This window comes from Chamaea fasciata, unplaced genomic scaffold (assembly GCF_029207755.1).
Source record: "Chamaea fasciata isolate MVZ Bird 193981 ecotype frontalis unplaced genomic scaffold, bChaFas1.0.hap1 SCAF_10, whole genome shotgun sequence".
NCBI lineage: Eukaryota > Metazoa > Chordata > Aves > Passeriformes > Sylviidae > Chamaea > Chamaea fasciata.
In genome coordinates, this window is record NW_027094095.1 from 21,135,391 (window position 1) to 21,160,302 (window position 24,912).

General features: G+C 38.9%; 1 protein-coding gene across 1 annotated transcript in view; it reads left to right on the forward strand.

Annotated features, from left to right (window-relative positions):
• PIGK (phosphatidylinositol glycan anchor biosynthesis class K) overlaps positions 1–24,912 on the forward strand; it is a 63,731-nt gene that overhangs the window by 32,881 nt on the left and 5,938 nt on the right. Inside the window, exon 10 of the mRNA XM_066192620.1 lies at positions 7,947–8,022. Coding sequence (XP_066048717.1) covers positions 7,947–8,022 — 76 coding nt within the window. The remainder of the gene's footprint in view (positions 1–7,946; positions 8,023–24,912) is intronic.

Here is a 24,912-nt window from a genome sequence, read left to right on the forward strand (position 1 = left end):
TGAGGGAGGTGGTTGACAGATTTGTGCTTGCTTGCCCTTAAAAGGCAGAAATGTAATGGTGCAGCTGTTTGGAATGCAGCGCCAGAGGTGGTTAAGCTAACTCTTCTTGTCGTAGCAAGAGGCGTTGGCTGTAGGCTGTGGCTTGGGAGGTTCAGGCTGTGCATGAGGAGAAATGTTTGCAAAGAAGGGTGAGGTCACACAGAGAGGTTGTGGAGGTTGTGAAAATTCAGCTGGGCAAAGCTGTGGCTGACCTGACCTTGTGTTGAGAGGCTGAACCGGATGGTCTTTGAAAGTACCTTAGAAACAAGATTTCTGTAATTCTGTGTGGTTACCTCCCTTGATGTACTGGGGTAAAGGGTCAAAAAAGCAAAATAGGAGGGTTAAAATGAAAGGGGTAAGGAAAAAGGTCTGAGGATGGTTTTGGGCAGAGAACAGGCAGAGAACACTGCTACTTTGACAGATTCGTGTACTGAACTAAGCAGTCTCATGAGAAATTATAGCTGGATAGTACATTACATAACTCATGGACTGAAAAAATAGAAATATGTACTGTAGGTGTGGAAATATTGGGACTTTAAATATGTGTATTATGGGGTTTTTAGAAGGTGCTTATTGAAGTGTAACAGTGCAAACCAGTAAAGATCTATTGTTTAGTTTGAATATGTGCAGGAGGGAACTGTAGTACGAAACACAAAATGAACTTTGCTATAAAGACTAATTGTGGCCACTAAATAATGGAACTGCTATCCTGGCACATTCCCAGGTTAATTCTTTGATTTAAAGACATCTTCCTACTGATTTTCCTGACCTGCAGTGCACTGGCAGGTGGTGTTGAATTGGTCTACATAAAGATCAGGCACTGTGGATAAACTTTCAGTTGTGAAAAATGAACAAGTGTGGTTAACCAGCTGAAAGTATAATATCCAACATGTACTGGTAGCAGCATTTAAACTGCATGTGTGATGTGGTGGCATGGGAGGATTTGGAGTTTCTTCTCTGAGAATCTTGTGAAAATCAGTCATGGGTTTCCAGACACAGAGCAATAATAACCTGTGGGGTTTTTAACCACTCTTGGAAACATTTCCCGTGCAATTAGGAGGGAATGGATTCAAGCAGCAAATATGCAGCCTTGGTTCTCAAGGACAACACATATGCCCTTCCAACGGGATCAGATGTCAATTTGTGGGTAAACACTCAGTGAGGTGGGCATTGAGCAGTGTTCTCTTTTGTCTGGTTTGAAGCATCAGTAGCGGCTCCTCTGATATTGCTGGACTTGTCTTTGTAAACATGCCCCAAGTCTGAGAAATTTGTCACTTGTACCTTTTTGTTTTCCCCCCACAAAGCCTGCCTGTTGTGAGAATGAATTAGCATTAAGCAATGAGCACCTACTTTTAGCTGTGGACTCAAATGGTGATTTTCAATGATAGAGGAGAGACTTAGTAGGTCTTTTTATCTCTAACTTTTGATTAGCATTTTGTGCTTCAGCAGCATCATCATGTGGAAGTTTTAAATTAATTCAAAAGAGATTTTCTAATTTACCTAAAATGTGGAATAGTTGAGATAACAAAATGAAGTCCTATAGGTCATGTGGTTTCCAGCAGCAGGAAAGTCAGTTCTGCTTACTTAAGCTAATATTCTTTTTAATTCCTTCCCTGTGTCTTGCCTCAGAATAAAAATAGGAGCAGGCAGAACAGAGAATCCCTTCAGCAACATTTTTTGACAAAAGTCATTGGCTAGAAAGGAGGAGAGAGACAATACTGGTCAACCTGTGTTAAAACACACTATAGATTTCTGTTACCTCTTTTTAGGATCTTAGGATGGCTAAGAATATGTAGCTTGACAAAGGTTAATCAGCTGAAAATCTTCACATAAGAAATTGTGTGGATCACAGAAAGACAGAGGAAACATTTGTTTCAGTCAATTTTTATCCAGTCAATGAACTCAATGTGTCTGGCAGACTGTGGGAACACCAGCAGACCTTTTTGTGATCAGGTCCAAGAGGAAGTGCCGTGCATTCACAAACTTCACGTATTTTTTGAACTCCAGGAATAAGCCTGTATGACTAGTTTGGGTCAAAATCTTTCACATTTATTTGAAAAGAAATGAGCGGATTACAGAAAGTATTTTGTGTTTCTGAACTGTGAGATATTTTGCTTCTTTATTCCACAGGAGTGTCTCTCTGTAAAGGCCAGCACACTGAAGTAGTTAATTTTTCTTCACAATCCAAGTCAGAAGCTTCCTTCTTCAAAAAATTATAAAACTGATTGTGTCTAACACTGATTTAGTTTTTCATCACATCAAAGATATTTTTGCTGTCAATTTATTTTTTTTCCTTTATCTCCATATTCTATTGTTCATTTTTGTGCAATCTTCCTTTGAAGCTGTCTTTGATAGTCTGCCACCTGCTGCAGTAGGTTCTGCAAACATTATTGAGTGGAAGTCACAGCATTTGCAGATGAGAATCGTGGCTGTACCTGTGAAATGCCTGTACATTTCCATCACAGCTCACTCCTCTTCTCATCTTTGGATGTGCACTGATGGTTTTCCCATCCAAAGGCGTTCAGACTGCAAAGCAGTGAAGGGCAAAGATGACTGCGAGCATTGTGAGACCCTGCAAGGTCAGCCCCCAGCTGCCCAGCGTACCAAAGCCCAGGACTAGGGTAGTGAAGGAAGTTGTTTGCATTTTAGGTCTTCAGAGGGAGACATCCACACTCACCTGAGCAAATGTTGCAGCAACAAAACGTACACTGAGTTTTTACCCTTTAACTAAAGAAACTGTGCCAGGCAGGAGCCGTCGTGAGCAAGTTCCCTGGAAGGATGATGCTCTCAAGTGTTTACTTCTCCTCTTTGTGACTATGCATGTGGTAAACATTCATAGTAGACAAATCTGGCATTCTTTTGTAAAGATGAGAAAAGCATTGTGTAAGCACGATCTCACCTTTTCAAGCACTGGTGTTTTCCATGTACCTTAGTGCTTCTGTTGTTTAAACATACCCATTGCTTAAATATGTATGAGGTTAGAATTTAACAGATAGATCAAGTACCTGGCATCAATCCAAGGTCTAATTCTTAATCTTCTGTACTATGGATATGGTAGATAAATTTCTCAATGGCCAATTTTAAAAACTATTCACTCAAACCCGACATAGCCCATTTCAGCCTCTCTTTAATAGGAAAGCTAATAACTTTTTCTGATGTGGTGCATAAAGCTCTGGTATTTTGTTTTCTTTTTATTGCAAGATGCAAGTGTGTTCGTGTATTTACAGTCAATAAAGCTATCAGTGCTATACACAGGTTTAGATTAATATTTTCAGCCTTTCAGCCTTGGGTATCAAGTTTAGGCACTGCTGTGTTGTTTGCATCCCTTGGGCTCATGCTGACTGTCCGAGCAGCTGCAATGTTTCCTCTCAGAGCTACTTCTACAAGTGGGACAGCCCATTCCAGCATTTTCATTCCCATTATTCAGAAGTCATGTCTCAAACAAGCCAGGCAACACTTGAGCAGTACAAATTGTGTCTACAGAAAAGAAAGATGGTGATCCCCAACCCCCTTCTTCTCATGCATTTTTGTCTGTGATAGCCTCTTGTACCCTGTTCATGCTCTGACTTCCAGTTTGTATAGCTTCCAAGAGAGTTGGTTCTTTATCAGGACTTACCATCAAGGAACAAGGGTTTCAAAAGAAATGCTCTTTTACCTGTACATGGGTCATAGGTGTGAAATTCTGTGACCTGTCCGAGCCATCAAGTCTAGAGAACATATAAGAAGGAAGAATTAGTAGTCTTAGTCCTGCTGCTTATTATAATTAGTGAATGTTTATATTAACCCAGAGAGCCAGGTTTTATGTTGCCCATACTTTTCTGTCTCTTAAATGTCTTAATAGCCATTTCTGTCATGAGCAAACCAGTTTATGGTCACACTGTACATTTTTCCCCCCATGTATTTTTGTAATACTTGCACGAGGTAAAATACATCTCTGCCCTTAAGCCACTGCAGCTATTCTGTGTAGAAGATCATGGGCTGGGTTAGCACTTGAGGGAGAATGTGCCACCTCCTCATGTTCGTAATTTATTTCTCTTTAGCACGTGTTGACTTTCTCTCTTAAGAGTGAGCATGCAAATATAAATAACAAATAAGATATTTCACCAAATATCTTGACACGTTTTACTGGATTTAGATTCCCTTTCTACAGTTTCTGTTTCATGCTCACTTTCCTTCATCTAAGAGCAGTCGTAGTGGCAGTATAAAAATAACTTTTAAATTGAATTTTTCAAGATCCTCGTCTTCTGCTGTCTCTTACTGCTTCCCACTTCTCTTCTGATTTTACATTTCTTTCTAGTCTTCTCCCTGAAAATCAAGATGTCCTTATGCTTTGCATTACCAGCTGTCAGGCATGGTGCCGTATACGCTGATATGCCGCTGTGTTAGCTTGCTTTGCCACTGTTGGCAGCACTCTGCTGTCATGCTCAATTGAGACAGAAAGGACTGTCTCTTACTGGAAAATTAATTCATGAAAAATTACCTTTATTTCTGTAATAGAATTGTTTTGAAAGAAATTAAACATACAAAGAAAACTGTATTACAACAAATTGGCCTTTACTTTTATAAAGGTTTAAGTGTCAAATATGAATGAACTAAACGCAGTGAGGCCAACTAATTTAGTGAAATTACAGCCTCAAATTACCATATGCGATTTGAGCACAAATTCCATCAGCTGTGATGGTTTTTTATTTGGATTTCTTTCCTAATATAACTAGTTTTGAGCAAAAGGGAATGCCTCCCCAGGCGTCTGGAAATTGTCTCTGGAAGGAGAAACCAATTTGCTTGTGTCCCTCTGTGAAAGGGAGAGACAAGGTCAGAAGAATTGTATTGGAGATGATCTTTATCCTGACGTGTTCCCTTCCTCCGCCCTGCAAAAGAGGAGGAAGTAGAACATCCTCTTGTGTTTCTCCTCCCTAGGCCTTTCTATCCCTTATGCTTTTTTGAAGAGGACTGCCTTTTACAGGTCAGTCTAGGAGTGCTGGTGGGCTGCTCTTCCTAGGGCTAAAAGGAAGGAGCAGTTTTGCAGCAGGGTTCTTTTCCTGGGTACAAACTGCCCTGGTGGGCTTTCTTTGATCCGTGGCAAACTGACCAAGGTAACCAAGATAACTTCTCAAAGACAGGAGGAGGCTGCAGCTGTGCTTGTGAGACAGGCTGATGTCCTGTCCTGCAGTCACCTTGTGTGTCATTGTCAGTGTGGCCTCTCCCAGCTGGAGAATGTCTGTCAATGGTTCAAGACTTAACACCTGCCTGGAGCAGCCAGTTTGGGATGCAGCCCCTGCTTTGAGGGAGAGAATTCAGCCATTTCTGAGCTGTATCATGGGGTTTGATCTTACTGGCCATGAGCTGTCTCTGTTCCTACACAAATGAATGGTTAGGATACGTCCTTTGTGCCCACTTGCTAGGGATTTTAGGCTTATCTGCAGGAAAGAGGAATCAAAACTCTTTTGTAGATTTGACAGTCAGTGTATCACTAAATATATGTACAAAAAGTTAATGCAAAGATTTTGAGAAAACAGGTCTGAACTTCTCTTCCAAAATAACTCTGTGTGCGTATATGAAAACATTTTATAGTGTGGGTGTATAAATGTAGATGTTTATTTAAATACATTAGAATGTCCACTTACCTAACCTGTATCTAAAAATTTATTTATATATAAAATGTAGTGTAGTTCAAGTGACTTGATTTTTTTCAGAAGGTAAATTAAAAAAAAAAATGTCTTTCTTGATGTTGAAAGGCTCCTATCTGTGTAATTTCAGTTTAAATCTAATTACTTTAAAATGCATGTTTGTACTACTCTCCCCTTCCCTTTTTTTTTTTAGTTAAGCTTCCTAAGGCTTAAAATTATCTTGGTGATTTTTCTTTATCTTTTTAAATTCTTTGTCATTTGAAGAAAGATTTTTTTTTTCTTGCAATTGATGAGGAGTGTGTTTGACAATGCAAGGGAATGCTGATTCTGTCTAGACAGAAAAATTGCCGAATGTACAAGGTCCTTGACAGAACAGACAGACAAGCTCTTTTTTTTTTTTTTTTTTTAAATTTCTGCGAACATTCAGTTTATAGTAATTTTAGCTGTTAATTTCAGCTTCAAGTGTTTAACTTTGGGACTTTTTTTATTCCCCCAGATTTGCAGTGTGGTTGTAAAAAACTGTAGAGATAAGCATTCAAGATATTGATGAATATTGTGTTGTGTGTACAGTTCTTTCATATCTAGAACCATGGCTAAAAAATGGGTTTATGTAGCTGGCATCCATAAATCAAGGTGTTGTGTCAGCTAACAGGCTCCCAGCAGAACAGAAGTAATCTCCAATTCACACTGGCTGTGGTGTGTTTGCCAGTCAGGACCAATGATAGAAAGTGGAGAGGGTCTGAGTGGCAAGATTCCTTCTGCACACTCTGGTGGAGTTGCTGAGCCCCCTCTCAGCTCTGGTGATTGGGCTGGACTACAACAGCAGCGTATTTCATGTTAAAAGTATGAATTCATCATTGTCATAATAATCCAAAAACTCTAAAAACCATATCAGTAAATGAGCTCTATCTGTAGACCAGCTTCAGTAGTTCAGAGCCTGCTTGTTTAATTTTTCTTAAGCACATTAAATGGTTCTAGGCAGGCTGTCACAATGATCTTTGAAGTATTGCTGTGTTTCTTTTGTTCTCTGCCTTTAAATTTCTTATACAGTAAGACTGTCATACTTTCACACTCTGTTCATTATAAATTTCTGGATATTCAGACTCTCATAAAGCCTTTCAAACCACAGCAGAAATTTAGTAGTGGAGAAGGGAAGAGATGTGCACTTCTGTCCTCTCTTTTTCCACAGCCTGTTGACTCCCAGCACAGACACTAAGCCTGTAGTTTCTGACTCTTACCTGGCAGCTGGTCTACAGGTCAGTTAACCCAGTGGGTGTGGATCCTTTCTGACTAGAACAGGTATAAGGTTTGAGCCTGAAAAATAATGTCTTGGCCACAATTTTTGTCTGAAAGTAATTCTGCATCAGCTTTACAGAAGGGCCTTGTTTTTATCAGGATCTTTTTCTTTCCCTTCTTTTCTTGTCATAGTGCTCAAATTCTTATATTCAGAACTCTTCAGAAAAAAAGTGGAATAGCTGATGAAAAACTTGAGTGATACTTTGAAAATGTAGCACATGCTGTGCAGTTCCAGTAGATGAAAGCAGCATGGTTGAAGGGTTTAGAACATGCTTTCATATTAATTTACTATCATTTAAATATTCTTTTAAGAGACTTCTTATGGATTCCGATTTTTCAGCTGCAACCACAGTTTATTCAAAGTTTAAAGGGTTATGATGTATATTCTTTGTGAAGTATTCACTCTTCTTTTTCTTTTCTTCTTCACACTAGCTTTTTGGCTTTTTGGTAACCAGTACACTCTGCTGTGCTGGCAAATGCAGGAATATTTGTTGTGGTGAACTTCTGCCACATCTAAACACTGCTGTGCACTTGCAGCAAAAATGGGAAACGGCGAATAATCCCTCCTGCCTTTTGAGATGGTCATATTTGAATTATGTTGGCAGGACTGAGTGAGGAAGCTTGTATTGTTAACAGCGCTGAACCTGCTCTGTAAATGCAGAAGACTTTTTTGACATGGGGATTTCAATCCAGCTTTCACCAGTCCTTGTTCACCTAAAATGAAATTTAAGGTTTTCCTAGGTTTCTGCTGCTAAATTTGTGCTTTGTGTCCGGGAAAAAAATCCACAATGTTACACACATTTCTATTTACTATAAGTTTGTTCTTTCACTTAACTTTATGAGAAATATATTCCATTACTGTCATAAAATACACTCTTTTTTTTCATCTTAAGTGAAACACTATCCCTGAACACTTAATTTCATTAATTAAATTTGGTAAACATTGCACCAACTTTGACAAACATGAACTTATTTTCTTCCCAGGTTTCCAGAGGAGGAGTTGGCAACAGAGCCGCTAAAATATGCTGAACAACTTCCTGTAGCTCAGATAATACACCAGGTAAGTCTTTCTATTTTAAAAACTCCTTTGAAAATAAAGAACATCTGTAATACTTAAACTACTTTTCTAGGTCACAAAGAATTAATGTCCTCATGCTGCAAGTATGTATAAACAAGATACTCTTGTTCAGATGACAACTATTAAATTATAAAAGTTTCATTCTGAACATGGCAATGAAAAGATGCTTGCTGTATGACATGGTTAACACTTCAGAGCTACTTGTTAAATTTGTTGTGTGTCTGCTGATAGAAAAGAAAAAAAATCCATTAATTTCCCCAAATTTGCATCTTGACCTAAATCATATTCACCTTCCTGCAAAAGCAGCCAATGTAGGGAGTCATTATTGTGGAATAATTGTCACGATGAGTTGAGCTAGGAAAACAATCTCTCCTCCTAATACAATCCTGAATTAGCACCATTTTTATTTCTAACTATAGCAGTGTCATCATACTTTCTGCTTTGAACAGGGTTTTTTTTTTTCTTTTTGTTTGGCACAATTAAAAAAAAAAGGTTTGTATTTCTCCTAGATTGTGCCTTCTACCTTTGTCTTTATTTAAATGCCATACTGTGCTATTGATTTAAGTAAACAAATGAGGAATGATGTGGACATACAAGCTGGTATTGAAGTTTTTATTGTAACTATTGTAATTATTTTATTACTTTTGTATTTTTATTGTAATTATTTTAGTATATGTTTTCCCCAGTTCATGGCAAAGAGGAGGAAGAGATCTTTTCTGTGCAGAAAATTCTATATTTCCTTCTTGCTCTTTTCCCAGAGTTCAAGGCCTGGTTTTCAATCCATCCTGCTGGTAGATTAGGTACCCAGTCTGCATTCAGGTGTCTCCTCATTCTCTGCTGTCAGCCACAGGGGGCTCTGGCTGTTCTGTGGAAAAGCTCACGGCCAAATAACATACATAAACCTTGTTCCAAACATGACTGGGGAGACTTAGCATCCCCCTTCCTGGGGATGCCTTAAAGGATGCAAAATTTCCTGTTCTGTTGCAGTCATTTTAAATTTTCTCAAAATAAGATAAATAAGTGTTAAACTTTGTAGATGTGAGTCCTGTTTCAGGGACAAGTAACTATAGTTTTCTTAAGTCAGGACCAAACAGGTCACATTACTGTAATGGTATCTTGGCTGTATGAAATCTTTCAGGTAATCAGGTATGCTCTGAAAAATTGACCTGAATTTTGGGGAAGATAATGACGGTTCATGTGGGGAGACAGAATAGTGCAGTCCATTCGGTGCCTTGAGATAAGGAAAACTTCCAGGCTGAAAACTGGGACTTGGTACTGGTCAGAGTAGCACTAAGCCAGACATGCAATGTTATATAAGGCTGTGGTTTCAGGCTCAGCTGTTCTTAAACTCTTGAAGATCAACAGGAACAAATAAAAGTCCACTAAGTCCCTTAATAGAATTTTGTAAACAACTTTATGTGTATTAATTATTATCGTAGATCTCACCAAATACCTTTGTCAATAAGTGTTTTAAAGCATTGAGTCTCATGCTGCAGGCACTGCTGATTTTACCTTAAAGGAAACATAAGCTTTATTTTAAAACCATAAAGTGTACAAGCCTTTCCTGCAAGTTGTAAACACAAGGGATTTTAAAACTTTTGGCTGAAATCTCCCCTTTCGGGAAGAATTTCTGATGTGCTCAGAACATGGAAGATTGGAAATCAGGACCACTTTGTATGTCAGGAACTCCCTGGTGTTGTCAGAGTTTCAAATGACCCAACAGCCTGCAAATGTCACATTTAAAATTCTGTCTTCATGCCTGACTCTCTGCATAAATGAATTAAACAGCGGAGCAGGCAGCCAGTCAATATGTTCTTAACAGTGAGAGTGAGCAATGAAACAGTTTGGGGGTTGTTTGGAATCAGTAAATAGAAAGTGCATGGAATGGCTCACCTAGAGGAAAATCTCAAATAGGAAACAGAATTAACCTTTAAAATGGTCGAGCAGACAAAATGTCATAGCAATATTTTTACAGCATTAGGTGGGTAATAACCACAGAGTGTTCATTTGGCTACTGTGTGTTACACTGCAATCGAATATTGTGCTGTGGAAAGGCAAAATGCTGGGTTTATGTGCTCTTATCTGTTTTGTTAAACTTGCCAGCAGTACAGAGCCGGGGTCTGCACAAGGCAGCAGAACAAACCCAGCAGAACTGCAAATGTCTTGGATGCAGAGAAGCCAAGTGAAAGGACCATTATTTAGCTGTGGTGACAGGGAGTTTGGCACCATGCCCTGGCTGTGTGTGGGGCTGATGCCCTGTCTGAGCCTGTAACCAGCTGAGCATCACTGCGCCAGCATCGTGCTGAATTCGCTCTGCAGAGAACCCCTTGTACCCTTTCTGAGGGAACTGGCACAACTGAGACGAGCTGTTCAGGGGCCTTGTTTATATGAAAAACTTTTCTTTGCTCTAAGAAAAAAGGAAATCATAGGAAACTAAAAAGTGACAGCAGTAAAACCAGTGAATAGTATTTGTGGTGTTATGATGCTGTATCCAAATGGATACACACATACTCTAGACATACATAATAGCATCAGTGCTGTGTATTTATAGCATAAATATACATTAAAATTTCACAGTGGTGGACAGGTATCCTAAATCAGTATAATGTATAAATTATGTAAAAGTACATTTTAATTATACTTGTTAGCTGACATAGCCACTAGTACTGTCCAACTTTCACTGTAAATTTATTCTCCTGAACACTACTAAAATGCTCCTTGTGCTTTTAACTGAAATAAAAAGCCTCTAGTGCTTGGTAAAAGAATGCATTCATTAATATAAACTTGTAAAAGTTGAACTTTCAGGGTAATGCCTACATGAGACAACCTTTTTAGTGAGATTCTCTCTGTACAGCCATGCATACAATGCTGCTACTTACAGTAAGTTTATGCTACTTAGAATAAGGAAAAAAAAAATCCAACCCCCCCCCAAAAAACCCCAAACCAAAACTCAAACCAGAAAGAAGAGAAAAAGGGGAGATTATTTTAATTCTGCACTTGTCTTCAGTCAGAACGGGTCTGGTGGAAGAACAGGGCAAACTGCATTTGAGAAGATTGTTTCCATTTATCATAAATGATATTCGTTGCTGGCCTTGCAGTTCAGCAAGTCATTTTAATAAAAGTACCTGACTTCAGTGCCAGTGCTTGTGCTTGGAACATCACCGTGCCTTAACATATTTGGCCTAGCAGGATTTAGGATATTGAGGAGACTTAAATTGTTATAGGTGTCTTACTGATGGAAGAATGTTTTATTGATGTAAGGCACATTTCAGCAGATAAACACCAGATCTCCTGATGGTGTTATAATTGAAAACAAAATGAAACAGCAAATTCAGACCACGATCAACTTGGGTACTTATTTTAGTCCATTTCAAACCATTAAGCAGATAAATGAACATGCTGTTAAACCAGGATGGTATTTCAGGAAAGTGACTTGCAGCCTGTAGTGGAAATTGCACAATTTACTCGAAATCTGACATGGCTTACAGTTGCAGATTTACTTAAAAATAAGGAGTTCCTTAGGTATTTTTTCCATGGGGGGAATGTTATATGTAATATCCACTTAAATTAGATTGAGTTTCCTTTTGGAGATACAAGTTTGGTTTGTAGAAGTTTTAACCTGTGCGTTTCTGTTGCCTCTGCATGAGAAGCCCGAGTGGAAAATGCCTTCAGTAATTTCAGGAGATGACTGGGAAGCTGTGCTCCCGCAGCGAGGAAATGTCTCTGTTCCGGGGTCGGGAGGAGCAGGTGGGAGCACTGGGAGCTTGGCTCGGTTCAGCCTCGGGGTGCGTTAGGGAGCTGCTACACCCAGGCTGCTCTGAGGGGGCTGACTGCAGTCGCCACAGGGAAATTCAATGGGGAGTTCAGGAAGGATGGTGGGAGGGCCATCTCCAGAGTTAAAAATGCACAGACTGATGGCCATCAAGGGATACCGCAGGGTTGCAGTTCTGCAGTAAGTCTTGCAGGAAGGCCTTTGTTTCCATCATTTCTGTGCTTCTGTAATACATTCGCAGCCATGATCCAGCCCACCCTTCCCCCAGATAAAATCCTTTTGCTTTGAAGATCAATTTTTTGTTCATTCTCAGGGCCTCGTTCTCTTGTTGTAGAGGGTTGTTAGTTTATTGCATTTGTTGATGTTATTCTGGTTTCATGCTGATTTAATTGACAGAGGTTTTCTGTAGTAGCATATGCCAGAAATTGTTGAAACAGTATTAAGAAAATAGAACACACTATGTTGTATAGATTTTTTTTTGAAGTATCTTTTTATTATCTATAACACAACAATTTTAGCTCTCAGACTTAAAATGTTTTCACAAACATTAAATTAAAGTGGTTTTATGTGGCTTACGATCTTTGTGAAACGTTCAATATGAAAAGTAACCCATCACATCCTGATACAGTCTTGAAAATGTAACTTTAAAATTCAGGGATCACACTGGTGCCTTTCCCATTGCCTTTAGCTGCCCTTTGGCAGTTTATACATTTCAGGAGTTCCCCTCACTCCCAGTCTGCTTCTGTCCTGATGGTGGAGTCTTGGTTCCTATAACTGTTTCATAAAGCCATTAGTGTTTAGGACTTTGGTTAAGTCTGCAAGGTGTTTAATAGCACAACAGTAACCCATTTTTTAATTTTTATTTTTGATACAGACAGTAGATTTTGCTTATGAATATTTATTTAAAAAATTAAAGTACTTTGATATGTGATACTTGCATTTTACTGTGTCTTTACAGGCTAAGAGGTTCAAAAGCAACTTGTAATACTTAGATGTCTCAGACTCGATGTGTAAAGTTTTAGACACAGCTATTTATACATTCTTTGAAAATCCATTCATGTAGCTGTGCTTGAAAATAACTTAGAAGCATAGCTTGCTTTTTGGAACTCTAGTCATGGTATTCAGCTGGATGATGTCAGAGATAAGATACAACCTTTCACCAAAAGGTCCAGGTTGTGCTGCAACTGCTAGCACAGACACAGGTCTGCTCAGGCAGGGATGCTTTTCTTTGTCAAAAATGGATTTTGTCAGGATGATTGAAAATGGAATTTTTCATACCAAATATTAAAAAGTACACTGACCTCAGAGTCCAGTTTTATTTTAACAAAATGCATCACTTGGCTTTCGCACCAAAAAGCCTTGTGACATGTCAGCCTGCCCTGGGACACCTGCCTGGTCAGGCTTTACCACTGCAGTCCTGAGCAACATGCTGAAGGCAGTGTTTTCCCCTTACCATGACTTTGGAGAGTCTGGAGAACTGCAGCCTGTCCTGCCAGTGCTCACATCTCTGTGGTCCAGACTTCAGGTGAGAAAAGCTGTTTCTGATGCACATCATGGAAATATGTTGACATCCTCTTCCTCACCAGCTCACCTGAAGTGGTTTTTGGGGCACAGGCATTCTGTGAAGAGCTAAACCCCTTCTGCTGAACCAGCCTTTCTTCATCTAGGGCACTTGGGATGTATGAAAGTTAGAAATTAATGTGTCTACCATGTTTGGGTTTTTTCCATTTCTTTTCTGTATTAAACAAATGTTTGTGGATTGTTTAACCTAGAGGTGATTTGGCTACATTTTGTAACTGTAAAGGAAGTGGTCTCAAGTAGAATCATGACGGGATGTCATCCAGCATGTAAGAACTTACTTTTTCCCTTAATTGTAAACAGTATATATATTTAATTTCTCTTACTGCTGCGTAAGTTAGACATTATTTAAATATTTTGAGCTTTCTTTAAATTGAATGCTACCTAGTAGAAAACTCGGTGCTCAAAAGGACCAAAAAAGCAAGAGCCATTACTGCACACTTTTGCTAACCAAACCAAACATGTCATAGAGCAGCAGAGGTATTCCAGCCAACACCTTGTGCTACTTGGTGCATATAAGTGCTTTGAAATTCACTCCCTAAGATTTCTTCTAATACTAAGTTTGATTTAAAAAGTTGAGTAGCAGAATCTTGCTGTTTGTATGAGTCTTGTAATGTGTTAAGAGTGGCACAGTCCCCTGTTTCTCTGACTCACTGCAAGAAATCACCAAACCCGATCTTGACTTGGCTATAGATGGTACAGATCTTTTACTGGCAAACCATTAGACCAGAGATTTTTTCAGGCTTTTTTTTTTTTTTTTTTTCATCTAGTGAGCTACTGTGGAGTCAGGAGTGGTACTCAGGACCTTCAAATATAATCCAGTAGTCGACACAAACAGGAAGGTTGTCTCTCTTCTTCTTCAGAAATTACATAGCTCATTAGCCACATGAAATGTCATAACATTCCTGAAATACAGCATATCTGAGTGCAGCATAAAGTATTTTTGTAAAATAGAGAAAATGTAGTTTTAAAAATTTGCTGTTGTTTTTCTCATCAGTTCTTTCCAATCACAGAATATTATGATGTGGAGTTAGCATAAACTACTGATCATTTGTTTTTACTGACAAGACACAGCTGCTTCTGTTTTGTTGTGTTTTTCATCTGATCATGATCTTCCCTCTCAGAAGCAGAGATGTAGTAAAGCAGTCTCTTGTCTTCCATCTTCTTATTAAAGGACTCTCGTGGGTGATCACTTTCTGCCTATCCAGGACCATTATTTTACTGTTTCTCAGCCACAGGGGAAGTTCTGCTGGTTGATCTCTTCGTTGTTGAAATATTACATGGAATCTCTTCTTAGTCTTTTAAGACAGAATAAAGATAAGTATGTTAGAATTATTTTTCTTTCAAATTCTGCCCCCCAAATCTTAAAAATTTAGCAGCAATTATGGGGAACTTCATTTCTGTAGGGCTGGAGTGCCAAAGTATTAATGTATGGGGAGCACTTCCTTTGTCTGCACACAACACTGCTCAGCAGAGCCAGAAAAGAACCATGAGTGCTTTTTGTTGCTGACCAAGCATTACAGGGGAACTGAATGTAGTATTAGATTTTTCCAATTATAGCTGAATACAATGGATTGAATAACTAAATGCATTGAAAGGTATCTTGCATGAGGAACCTGAACAGTCCGTTGTGTGGTTCTTGTTTTTAACTGTTTCATACCAGAAATACCACATTGAACATTTTCTGTAAGCCAGGAAGGGGAAATTTTACCTGTTCCAGCATCCCAGAGATGTTTGAGATCCCAGAGGTGTTTGGTAGCTTCTTCTTGCCAGAACTGTTGCATGCACACTCTACCTTTTCTTCCCTGTTTATGACTTAGAGCATGCAACTTTACCACCTTCCTTGCATTTTTTAAAAATGAAATCAAAGTATATTTTAAAACCAGTAAAAGAATGACCTGTTTCTCCTCTTACACACTATTAAGGACAGTTAATTGAGCAGTTATCAAAATGTTCTGTTTGACATGTGTATACTTTATGAGCTCTGGGCATCAGTAGAGTCCAGTCTCTGCTGTCACTCTTGGAATGTGACTTTATCCGCTCTTCACAGAAATGGCTCCCAGCAAGGTGACAGTAACCCCCAGGCTGTGCTCTCCCTCAAAACCAGTCTCTTCTTCAGGGAATTGCAGGAGCAGGCGTGTCTGCAACTGATGCAGTGTTTTCAAAATGACTGGTTTAGGCTGTCCAGCTCCTGCAGTTTGGACAAAGAAGTTTTAACTCTGATCTGTCAGTTTTCTGAGGTCATGTCTCTTTTCTCTTTCCCAGCCTGTGAAACCCTGACATGTACAGACTGGCATTTTATCTCCATTCTTCTTTGGCACAGGATGGGAGATGAGTTTGACAGACAGCTTGGAGTAATTTAAGGGGCTGCCCCTCAAGTGGCCACACTCCACTCCCACCAGTCCTGGTAGAGTCCTGTGCTCATTAAGCACAGCAGTGGTGCAAAGTACTGCTTGGAAAAAAAAAAAAAGGCATTTTTCATCCTGGCTGGGTATGTGACTACAGGATTTCTAAAGCCAACTAGGATAGGTAGTATCAGCTAAAACTGATAAAGTTTACTTGTATTCCTGAAAGTTTTTGTTTATATTTCTCATGAGCACATGAGAGTAAAAATAGCTGTTACTGTGGAAAGTTAAAATGGAAATAAATTTGAGGCTTTTGTGCATATCATGGGAGTGCTCAGTTTGCCCTTGAGAATACTGCTAATATGAGGCTTTATATGTGACTGTGGCCTCATCCATTTTGTGGATTACGGGATATCAGTTTTCATACCCACCAGCATATAGAATTGTCAGATGTACTATTAAAAAATATATGAAAAGATACCCTGGCTCTGTAGTAGCTATAATTGTTAGAGGTGCTGCACTGGATTTGCAGCTTCTTTAAGAGGTAATTCCTGTAACCGTTTCTTTTTAATAAGCACTATTTAAGATGTAAAATGAAGGAAGATGTTCAGGAAATGACTGTAACATGACAGGCTTTATAGAGTGCTGTAGATCTCTGGGGTTTACTCATCTGAACTTCAAATAACTGCATTTCAAGGGTCGGTAGTAATGGTATGGCCGTGGACTCAAAAAATTATTATATTCCTTATATTCAAAAAATTGATTTGCTTCTTTTCAGCTGAAGCAGCCATGTGTTTGAAGATCCTGTGTGCACAAACCTTTCAATGTGCACTATTGATGTTTCTGTGTCTTTGTTTTGGCATGGGACTGATTGTGCCATGATCCCCTTTTGTTGTTCTTCATGACCTGCTCACAAATGTGATTTCAAGGCAACGGTTACTGTTTCTATTGTGCTTTATCTCTGCTCAGAGCTTTACAGAAGCAGACAGGTTCAAAAATGCTTATAGCTTGAAGTAAACTTCACATAGCAGGTTGGCAAAAAGCAAACCAAGGTTAACAGCAAGAGGTTCTGATTTGCAGACTAAGGCTGTAAAGGACCATTATGTTAATCTCTTCTGACTTTCTGCACAGAGCACACAGACACTTTATTTATATTCTCCCTTCTCTGTGGCTGTATTGACATCAAGAAGGAGAAGCAGAAAAAAGGGTTTGAGCAGAGGCTGGGAGATGTTTATTCAAAACATCGTAATTATGGGAGGATTAAAACTGAGGAGGACAATTAGGGCATGGTAGAACATATTTGTAATTACAGCAAAGATTCACAGTATTGCAGCTGGTACTGAAGAGCCAACATGTACAGGTCCCATGGGTCTCAGTTGCTGACATCATGTGAACTGTTGCACCCTGCTATAGGTAAAATATCAATAACTCTCTCACTTTGTTTTGGGCAGATGATATTAGAACTGCTGTCACTGCAAGTGTAAGGGGGCTGTTTTTAAGTGAGTTCTGTTCTTTGAGACTCTTAGCTCTCCTTTGTGGTCATAATAAGCTTGGCTAATGTCAGACTTTTTCCTAAAATTCTCTCTTCAGCCATTTTCACTCTCAACATTTTAGTCCTCTCTTAAGCGCATAATTCACTTTTTTTCGTCATTCCTTGCTTCCTTTACGTTTTTATGTGATATATTGGTCTGCATGCATTCACATTTGTTATTTATAAGTCAGAATTCTTAGATATTCTGAGTCTTTTTGGATTTGTCTGCGCTGGGTCCCATTTACTTGCTGTTCCTTCAAATATTGGAAAAGTGAATGCTATTTAGGGCAGTGAGGTGAGTTGTCTCCAGCAGGGATAACTGAATAGGTTTTTCAGTACATAATGGTATGCAAATAATATACCTCTGCCTCTCATGGGAATAGACTAAAATCTGCACAAGCTGTCTGTGACCTTAATAGGTTTGTAGGCATCAGAATAGACCCTGTGCTGCTGAAGCAAAGTACGTGATGTACAAATACTTCAGGTGTGTTTCAGGGCTAAGCAGTGCTGTGGAATAACTGAATTTAGGACGTGGTCCACACAGCTTAGTGTGTCTGGCAGTGTCTCCCAGCAATACAGTACAGCACAATCAGTAGGTTCTAATAATTGTCACCAATAATGAAACAGATGATGCTTAAAACGTGCTAATTCATTGTGTTGCAAGAGTGTCTTCATGCACAATACAAGGTGAGGCTGAATAACACAGTGAAATGAGAAGTCAGCTGCTCCGTTTGTCTGTTTTTATGTTTATGATGTTTTATATGTAGAAGTACCTTTTAAAAATTTTTCTTCTCTTTAGTTTATTTTTATTACAGGTTCTAGAGCAATTCAGGAAGCAGATGCTGCATTTTAAAAAGCTTTGATTTAGTGAGGCTTTCTGCGCAAGAGAATGCATCCTTCCTAAAACTTCATTTTACTTAAATTAACTTGTATTTCCACTGAGGATGGCTTATATTAAGCACAAAGGGAGGCTTAGCAGTTTAGACTTCCATCAAATAAACTGCATAACTAAAAAGAGAAGATGCCAAGCCTCACATACTTGTACTTGAAAGAATTGTGTTCTCTCTCGTGGGAACTCGAGATTAGAGAAATTATAAAGGCTTTGCATAAAAACAGGGAGTTAGAATTAATTTTTGCTTAAGCGGGGAAGTGTCAAAAGCCTATTATGGTAATTTTTCAATTTTGTCTTAACTGTTCACACATTTTAAAATAGTTGTACAACTGAGTGGAGGCATAATTGATGTGTTGTGGTTTCTTTTTCCTTTCCTTGGGCCATCATAAAACGCAGCTTAGGTGCACTTAGGCATGGAAGAAGTAGGTGTGCTAATTAAGTAGATGAAAATTTTCATATCATAGTGAGAAAATTTACCTAATGGATTGGAATAGTACTCTAAGAATGGTTCCCCTATTCTTAATTACATCCAAGTACCAGATACCAATATTACATGAAGACAATTAAGCCACAAAAACCTTAGTGAGAAACCATAATTCCTAGCAGTAGAATTATGGGGTTGTAGAGACTATCGTGTTTATTATTATTACTACTATTATTATTATTATTATTATTATTATTATTATTATTATTATTATTATTAACAGTAGCATTAAAATTGTACATTTAAAAGAAATTAATTTATTCATTGTTTTAATGTACAGGAAAAGCTGAAGATATCATGGAATGAAGAGCTACTGCTGCATTTTTTTATATCTTTCTTAAATTAAAATAATATAAATCTTGTCTATATCAGAACAACCGATAAACTCCTATGGTGTAGTAATTCAAAATTTATGGTTGACCTAGAATAAATTTTAGGACCTCCCTAGGTAACAGAAGACTGATTAATCAAATCCTTTTAATGGTAAATTAAATCTCTTTTTCTTTTGTTAAATACAGTATTAACAGCAAGAATACTGGTCGAGAGTTACTTTCATTTTAGTGATCAGTTTTGCTGTTCTGTAATGGGAATCTTTGGTGGACCAGGCTTTGCATTTGGAATGAGATTTACTGGCAAATGTAAAGTAAGCAATGCTCCTTAGTGGTCACTGATTAGTAACACAGTGGTTTTTATCTGCAGAGAAAGGGCCCCTTTCCTAGCTTGCAGTTGATTTTTCTGCAGAAGCCTGTTTGGGCTATGAAAATGCTGCCTTTGGCATCCCCAAGTTACACCCAACTTGTTGAGATCTTTTCTGGCTTTGCAGTAGAAACTGGTGAAAGGACAGAGATTTGCTTTATTGCAGGAATGAGGCACGTTCTGCCTCAGCACTTTTCCTGCTGCTGCCAAAACCCACTTCCAGTGTCTCTTCTCACAACCCTTAGAGGGGTGTGATTGTTCTTTTGCCCTTCCCTCCCCAAACCTGTGCTTGGGAATTACCTGAGTGAAAGTCCAGTGTTGGTCCTGCAGTTTTGGTGAGAGGAGGCCTGGAGAGGAGGGTCAGCAGCCACTGTGGCTGTTAAATGAGATCTCTGCTTTCTGATGGGTTGTGTTTGTGTCCCTGGAATAATAACGGCAGGAATAAGACAGTCAAATGTGACCCTGGATTTGTGTTGGGTAGAGGAAGGCAGAGGATGTTGTAAGATCTTTAGGCAAAGGGAAATGTATTTCAAAGTCTTTATTCTTATTTTATTGCTTAATGTTGCACAATATTGGTGTGTGTATAAGCATGTGTGTAATTTGAGTGTAAGACTAAATTTTTGACCCAGTTTGTGTTACCTGTCACTAAATATTTGCAGGATCAGGACCTTCCTGTATAAAGCAGAATACTCTGAAGTATTTTATAGTACGTTGTCCAAGATGCAAAATTTAATTCCATTTCTGGTGTCTGTTCAGTGTTGTGTAACATTTTCATTTCTCACATAACCTTGTACAGTGCTTATTAATCATTACTTTTTTATTGTTTACCAATGAAAGCTTCCCTGATGGACGGTGTTTATTTAAATGCTATTCCAGTGAGTAGTAAAATTAGCAGTAGGAGTTTTGTTAGATTCTTTTCTTCTATCCACCGTATTTCTTCTGAGCTTATGCAGTATAAAAAGTAGCTGTTACCAATAAGCTCACATTATATATATATATGTAAAAAATACAAATGTTATCAATCTTGATGTATTTTGCAGTGCTGTGACAGCAAATACCTTTCTGAACACTTTTCCTGAGGGGAAGGCACTGTTAGCTCCAAATATATTCGCACATTTATCCCACTTAACCATGTAATCCTAGGTGTTATTGGTGATTTTTTTGTGTTAAGTTAATTATGTTTTGTTTACTCTTCAGTAGCATGCTGTGAGGAGCACAGAAATATAACTCAGGAGCTCTTGACAGGACTGATGAATGGCCACAGACAGAGATATTGGCAGGCTGCTCTCTAGTGCTCTGTCTAGAATTGTTTTCCTAAATAATTCAGAGGGTTGAAATTTGATGAAATCATTTCCATTTGAAGAGTGAATGGAAGGGGTAAATGAATGAAGACTCTGGTAATGGAGCAGTTGAGTTCATCTGGTTGGACAGCCAAGACAGCATCCTGCATTGTCTTTCCTTTGCAAATTCTTTTGTGGGGTTGTGATTCAGCCTTGTGCAAGTGATTCCTTCTGTAATGAGGGCCGTCCCTGTGAATTCGCCAGTCATCTCGTTCTTTTCAGGAGTGCTTAACATGGAAGCCCATCTACAAATACATGGCTGACAAATGAGTGATGAGTGGTGCTTAGAGGGGACTGAATGACAGCAGGACAATAGAGCAGTAACCTGTGGTTACTGTAGGTGGAGGCAGGAAAGTGCAACTGGTTTGCCCCTAGATAAAACCCTGTGTGGTTTCATCCTTTTTAAAGCCCCTTTTGGAAGCTGTTGATTCTGTACATGTCACATGTGGTGGTCTGGGAGGGTGTTGGGAGGGTGTGGCCTCAGCTACACTCTGTCATTCTTCCAGGAAGATGCTCTTTCTGAGCCCCACATAGTATTTGACTGATGACCTGTGTCATGCAGATGTCACGTGGGAACAGTGATTATTTATGATACCATAAATCTGCTATTCTTTCTTAATGCCTACAGAAACTCTCTGCAGGAATGGATCTGCTCTCTGGGACTCCCTTGGCATGTAACAGAAATGGCTGTTTTGTGTAGGTGTAATTATGTGCAGCCACTAAATAAGTGCCTGTGTGATTGCTGTGTCCGTGTTTTGTTTTCTATAGCAGCTAGGGTACCCAAAAATATTGGGTTGATATTTCAGAACAGGTCTTTCTCCTTTTCCTCTTTTCCTGATGCCAAAAGAGAGTACATACAACATAAACTTGGGTAAGAACACTTGTTTGGCTTATGAGTACAAAACTACTGAATACAGAATCACCTTTAAAAGCTGGCCGGTGATGGGGAACACACCAGCCTGTCACCAGCTGTTACTCACTGGTTTCTCACTGAAAATGAAAATGTATTCCAATAAAAGTACGGCCATAGTTGCTCTTATAAGTGTGAAGGCATCTTTTGCCTCAGCCCTGCTTCTCCCTCCACTCATTTTGTCATGCCTGCCTCTTCAGTGTAATGCTATTTCAAGTTATGCAAGCTGGAGCTAGAAAATGTGGAACTTTACTGCACATGCATATAATGCAGCACAGAGCTTAGGGTAACAGAGAACATTTTAAATTATAGCTGTAGATATTTGAGAAATGGACATTAAAAACTATGTGCATAAGGAATACTTACTTGGATTTCAAATGCAGCTGTTGAAATATTTAATTAGATTTTGTACTCAATGTGGCATACTGGGTATGAGAACTAATGCAGTCTAACATCTGTTGTTAATACAGCCTGTCACCTGGCAGTAAATGAATAGATACTTACAGGATGTGCAGCAAAAAAGTGTGATTGGAACCATCACTACTACTTTAAAAGAAACAGCATAATAATTTATTAACATCATGGTTTCTCTGTATAAACAGAAAAAAACCTTTGAATTTGAATGATCAAAATTACACTTCATAATGAAAGTTCTAAGCGTACAATTAATTTTATAAGATCAGGAATAAAACCTTCCTTAGAAAAATTGATTTAAAAGCATTTGAATGGACTCACCTTGTGATTCAGAGAGATGCTAAGGGAAATGCAAGTCAGAGTTCCTAGGAGGAAGTAGGAATGCTGTGCTCCTCAGAAAGGCTGGGCTGGATGAGGCTGGTACTTGCAATAATGATCCCAGATGAAACAGGTGGGAGCTTATGAGTGCGTGGGAGCCTTGGCTCTGCAGAGTTGAGAGGCTGGCTCTGTCTGATCCCACTGGCAGTGCAGTGTTGCATTTGTATGAACAAGAACTGCACTGTAGAACACTGAGATAATCTTTTCCCAGAGTAAGGTGAGCAGTGCATACTCTGAGAATAGCCTGTCCCTGTTTACACCACTGTAGTTTTGTGAATACAATATATTCTTGTCCCGCCACCAGCCTTCACCTCCTTTGTTCTCTGCTGTCTCTGTCTGCTTAACCCAAAGTCTCAGTAACAGCGAGCTGCTTTTATATTTGATGATGTTTAGAGGTTGCTCTCTGCTGAGGTCTGCCTCACCAGTGTGTGTTTTTGTCATTTTCTGCCTCCCTTCATGGTAAGGACCTCAAGGAGTTTATCTTTCCATTAGTGGTGTGACACTGAGCACTGAATTCTTGCCTCTAGTCTTGTTTTGGCTAATAATTCTCCACTTGTTTAAATTAATTAAATATAAACATATTAAAAGGAGCATGCTTCTCGAAGTAGCAGTGACTGAGTTTTGAATACCAAGTCTACTTAATTAAGCTTCTCATCTGGTATTTTTGCATGCTTCAGTTGGCATGAACCTTTGTGTTTGCAAATGTAATTCATATATTTGCTGTCGACTTAGGTGTCCTTTTGTGGAAAATCATGATCATGGCTTCATATACGAGTATGAATTTGATTAAAATATAAAGAACAATTTGCTTAGCATACCTTAAACAGTGGCAGTTGCACTTTTTTTTCTGAATACAACCTAATCTGACTTCTCTCATCTCCTCTCTAAAGCATTTGTGAATTCCAATAATTATCTCAGTGTCAGCAGAGCAGGTGAGAGCTGGGCCCCATGCCAGGCTGTTGAGGACAGGTAGGAATGGTCTCTGTGTGTTCCTTCCGGGGGCAGCAAATCACACACCTGTGTTTGGAGTCCCGCTGTGCAATCCCTGTTGTGTTTGCCAGGTGGGCATCACTCACCTGAGCTTGTCTGGGAATTCACCTGCCCTGGGTCCCAGGTGCTGGCAAGGCTCCCTTGGATTAAAAGTTGTGTATTATGTATTGTATCACAGGTTGGAAGATTAGTGGATAATTGTTAAACCACTAAAAGCACTTTACAGTCCTGTGAAATGATAAGAGATAACTCTGAAAGTAGGCAGTAATAAGTAGAAGCTCATTTTAAAAAAACCCTTGTAGATTATGAATTTGTGAAGGAAATGAAAAAGTAAAGCTATCATAACAGTATTGTTCCTATTACAATGATTATACAAATAAATATTAAAATACAGTTGTTGGTAACGATGTTAATTTAGTTTAGCTGCTGTTTTTTCCCATACCCTTTGTGAATTTTCCTTGTTGATAAACGAACTTTCTTCATTATTTTATTAATATTGGAGATATCAGTAATTATGGCACTGTGGTTAATAAATGCAAACCAGGAGATTAGAACAAAAGTACTTTAAATTGTTTTGCAGATTAACAGGCACCGTTTATGCTGGAGTTCTCTCATGACTTTAATCTTGCTGTGGGCACAGAGAGGATTAAACTTTTACTTGTTGGCTGTTACTTTGATTACTTTATTTCCTCCACCCCCCTGTGAGGACCCCAAAATCCAAACTGTACCAAACATATTAGAAGTGCAGACTTCCACTGAAAGCTTGAGGACATTGTTTATGCTCTGATTTATTAGTGAATACATATAAGTTCATTCTGAAAATAAACTTTGTTGTGTGCTTTGTTGTAAGAATTGAAAGGATTACCCAGTTTGAAATTCTAAATTGCAAGTAAACCTTGAGCTGTTGGAGTGCATCTAGGAGATACATAGTGTGCTCTTGGCACAGGGCACTCTGTATGTAGTGGAATTTAGCTTTTCCAAGGAAATTTCCTTCAGTTTGAGATCAGTTTTCTGAGATGAGAAACAGGTGGATTGTTCCAGTTTTGGATTTGCGGTTCACCTTGAATTTCAAGGTTTTGAGACATGGATCATTTTTTTTAGATTTCTATACTGGTCTTTACAACAAACCCTCACATAAAATTTGGTACCTTGAGGAATAAGGAAGAAAACCTTTGGTATGCAGTGGAAGAAAAAGAAACGTCCATTTAAATGGAGAATGACTAAGAAGGAAATTTGGATAGTCACCCCTCGAAATACATGGAATTTACCCCAGTGAGTGCAAGCCCTGCTCAGGCAAGTGTGTTTCACTTCCCTGCAAGTGCTTGCTGGCCCCCAGAAGCAGGGGAGGTGGAGAAGCCCCCAGAGGATGTGCACAACCTCTCTCCTGGCTCTAGCTGCTGCTGTCTGCCAGCAGCCCCAGATCCCTCAGATGTTTTATACCACGTGTGCTGCAATAAATAGGCCAAAACTGGGTCTAGGACACTCAGCACTGAAACTGCAGTGAGAATTAAGCAGGGATTAATTTGAAATCCAATAGCTGCC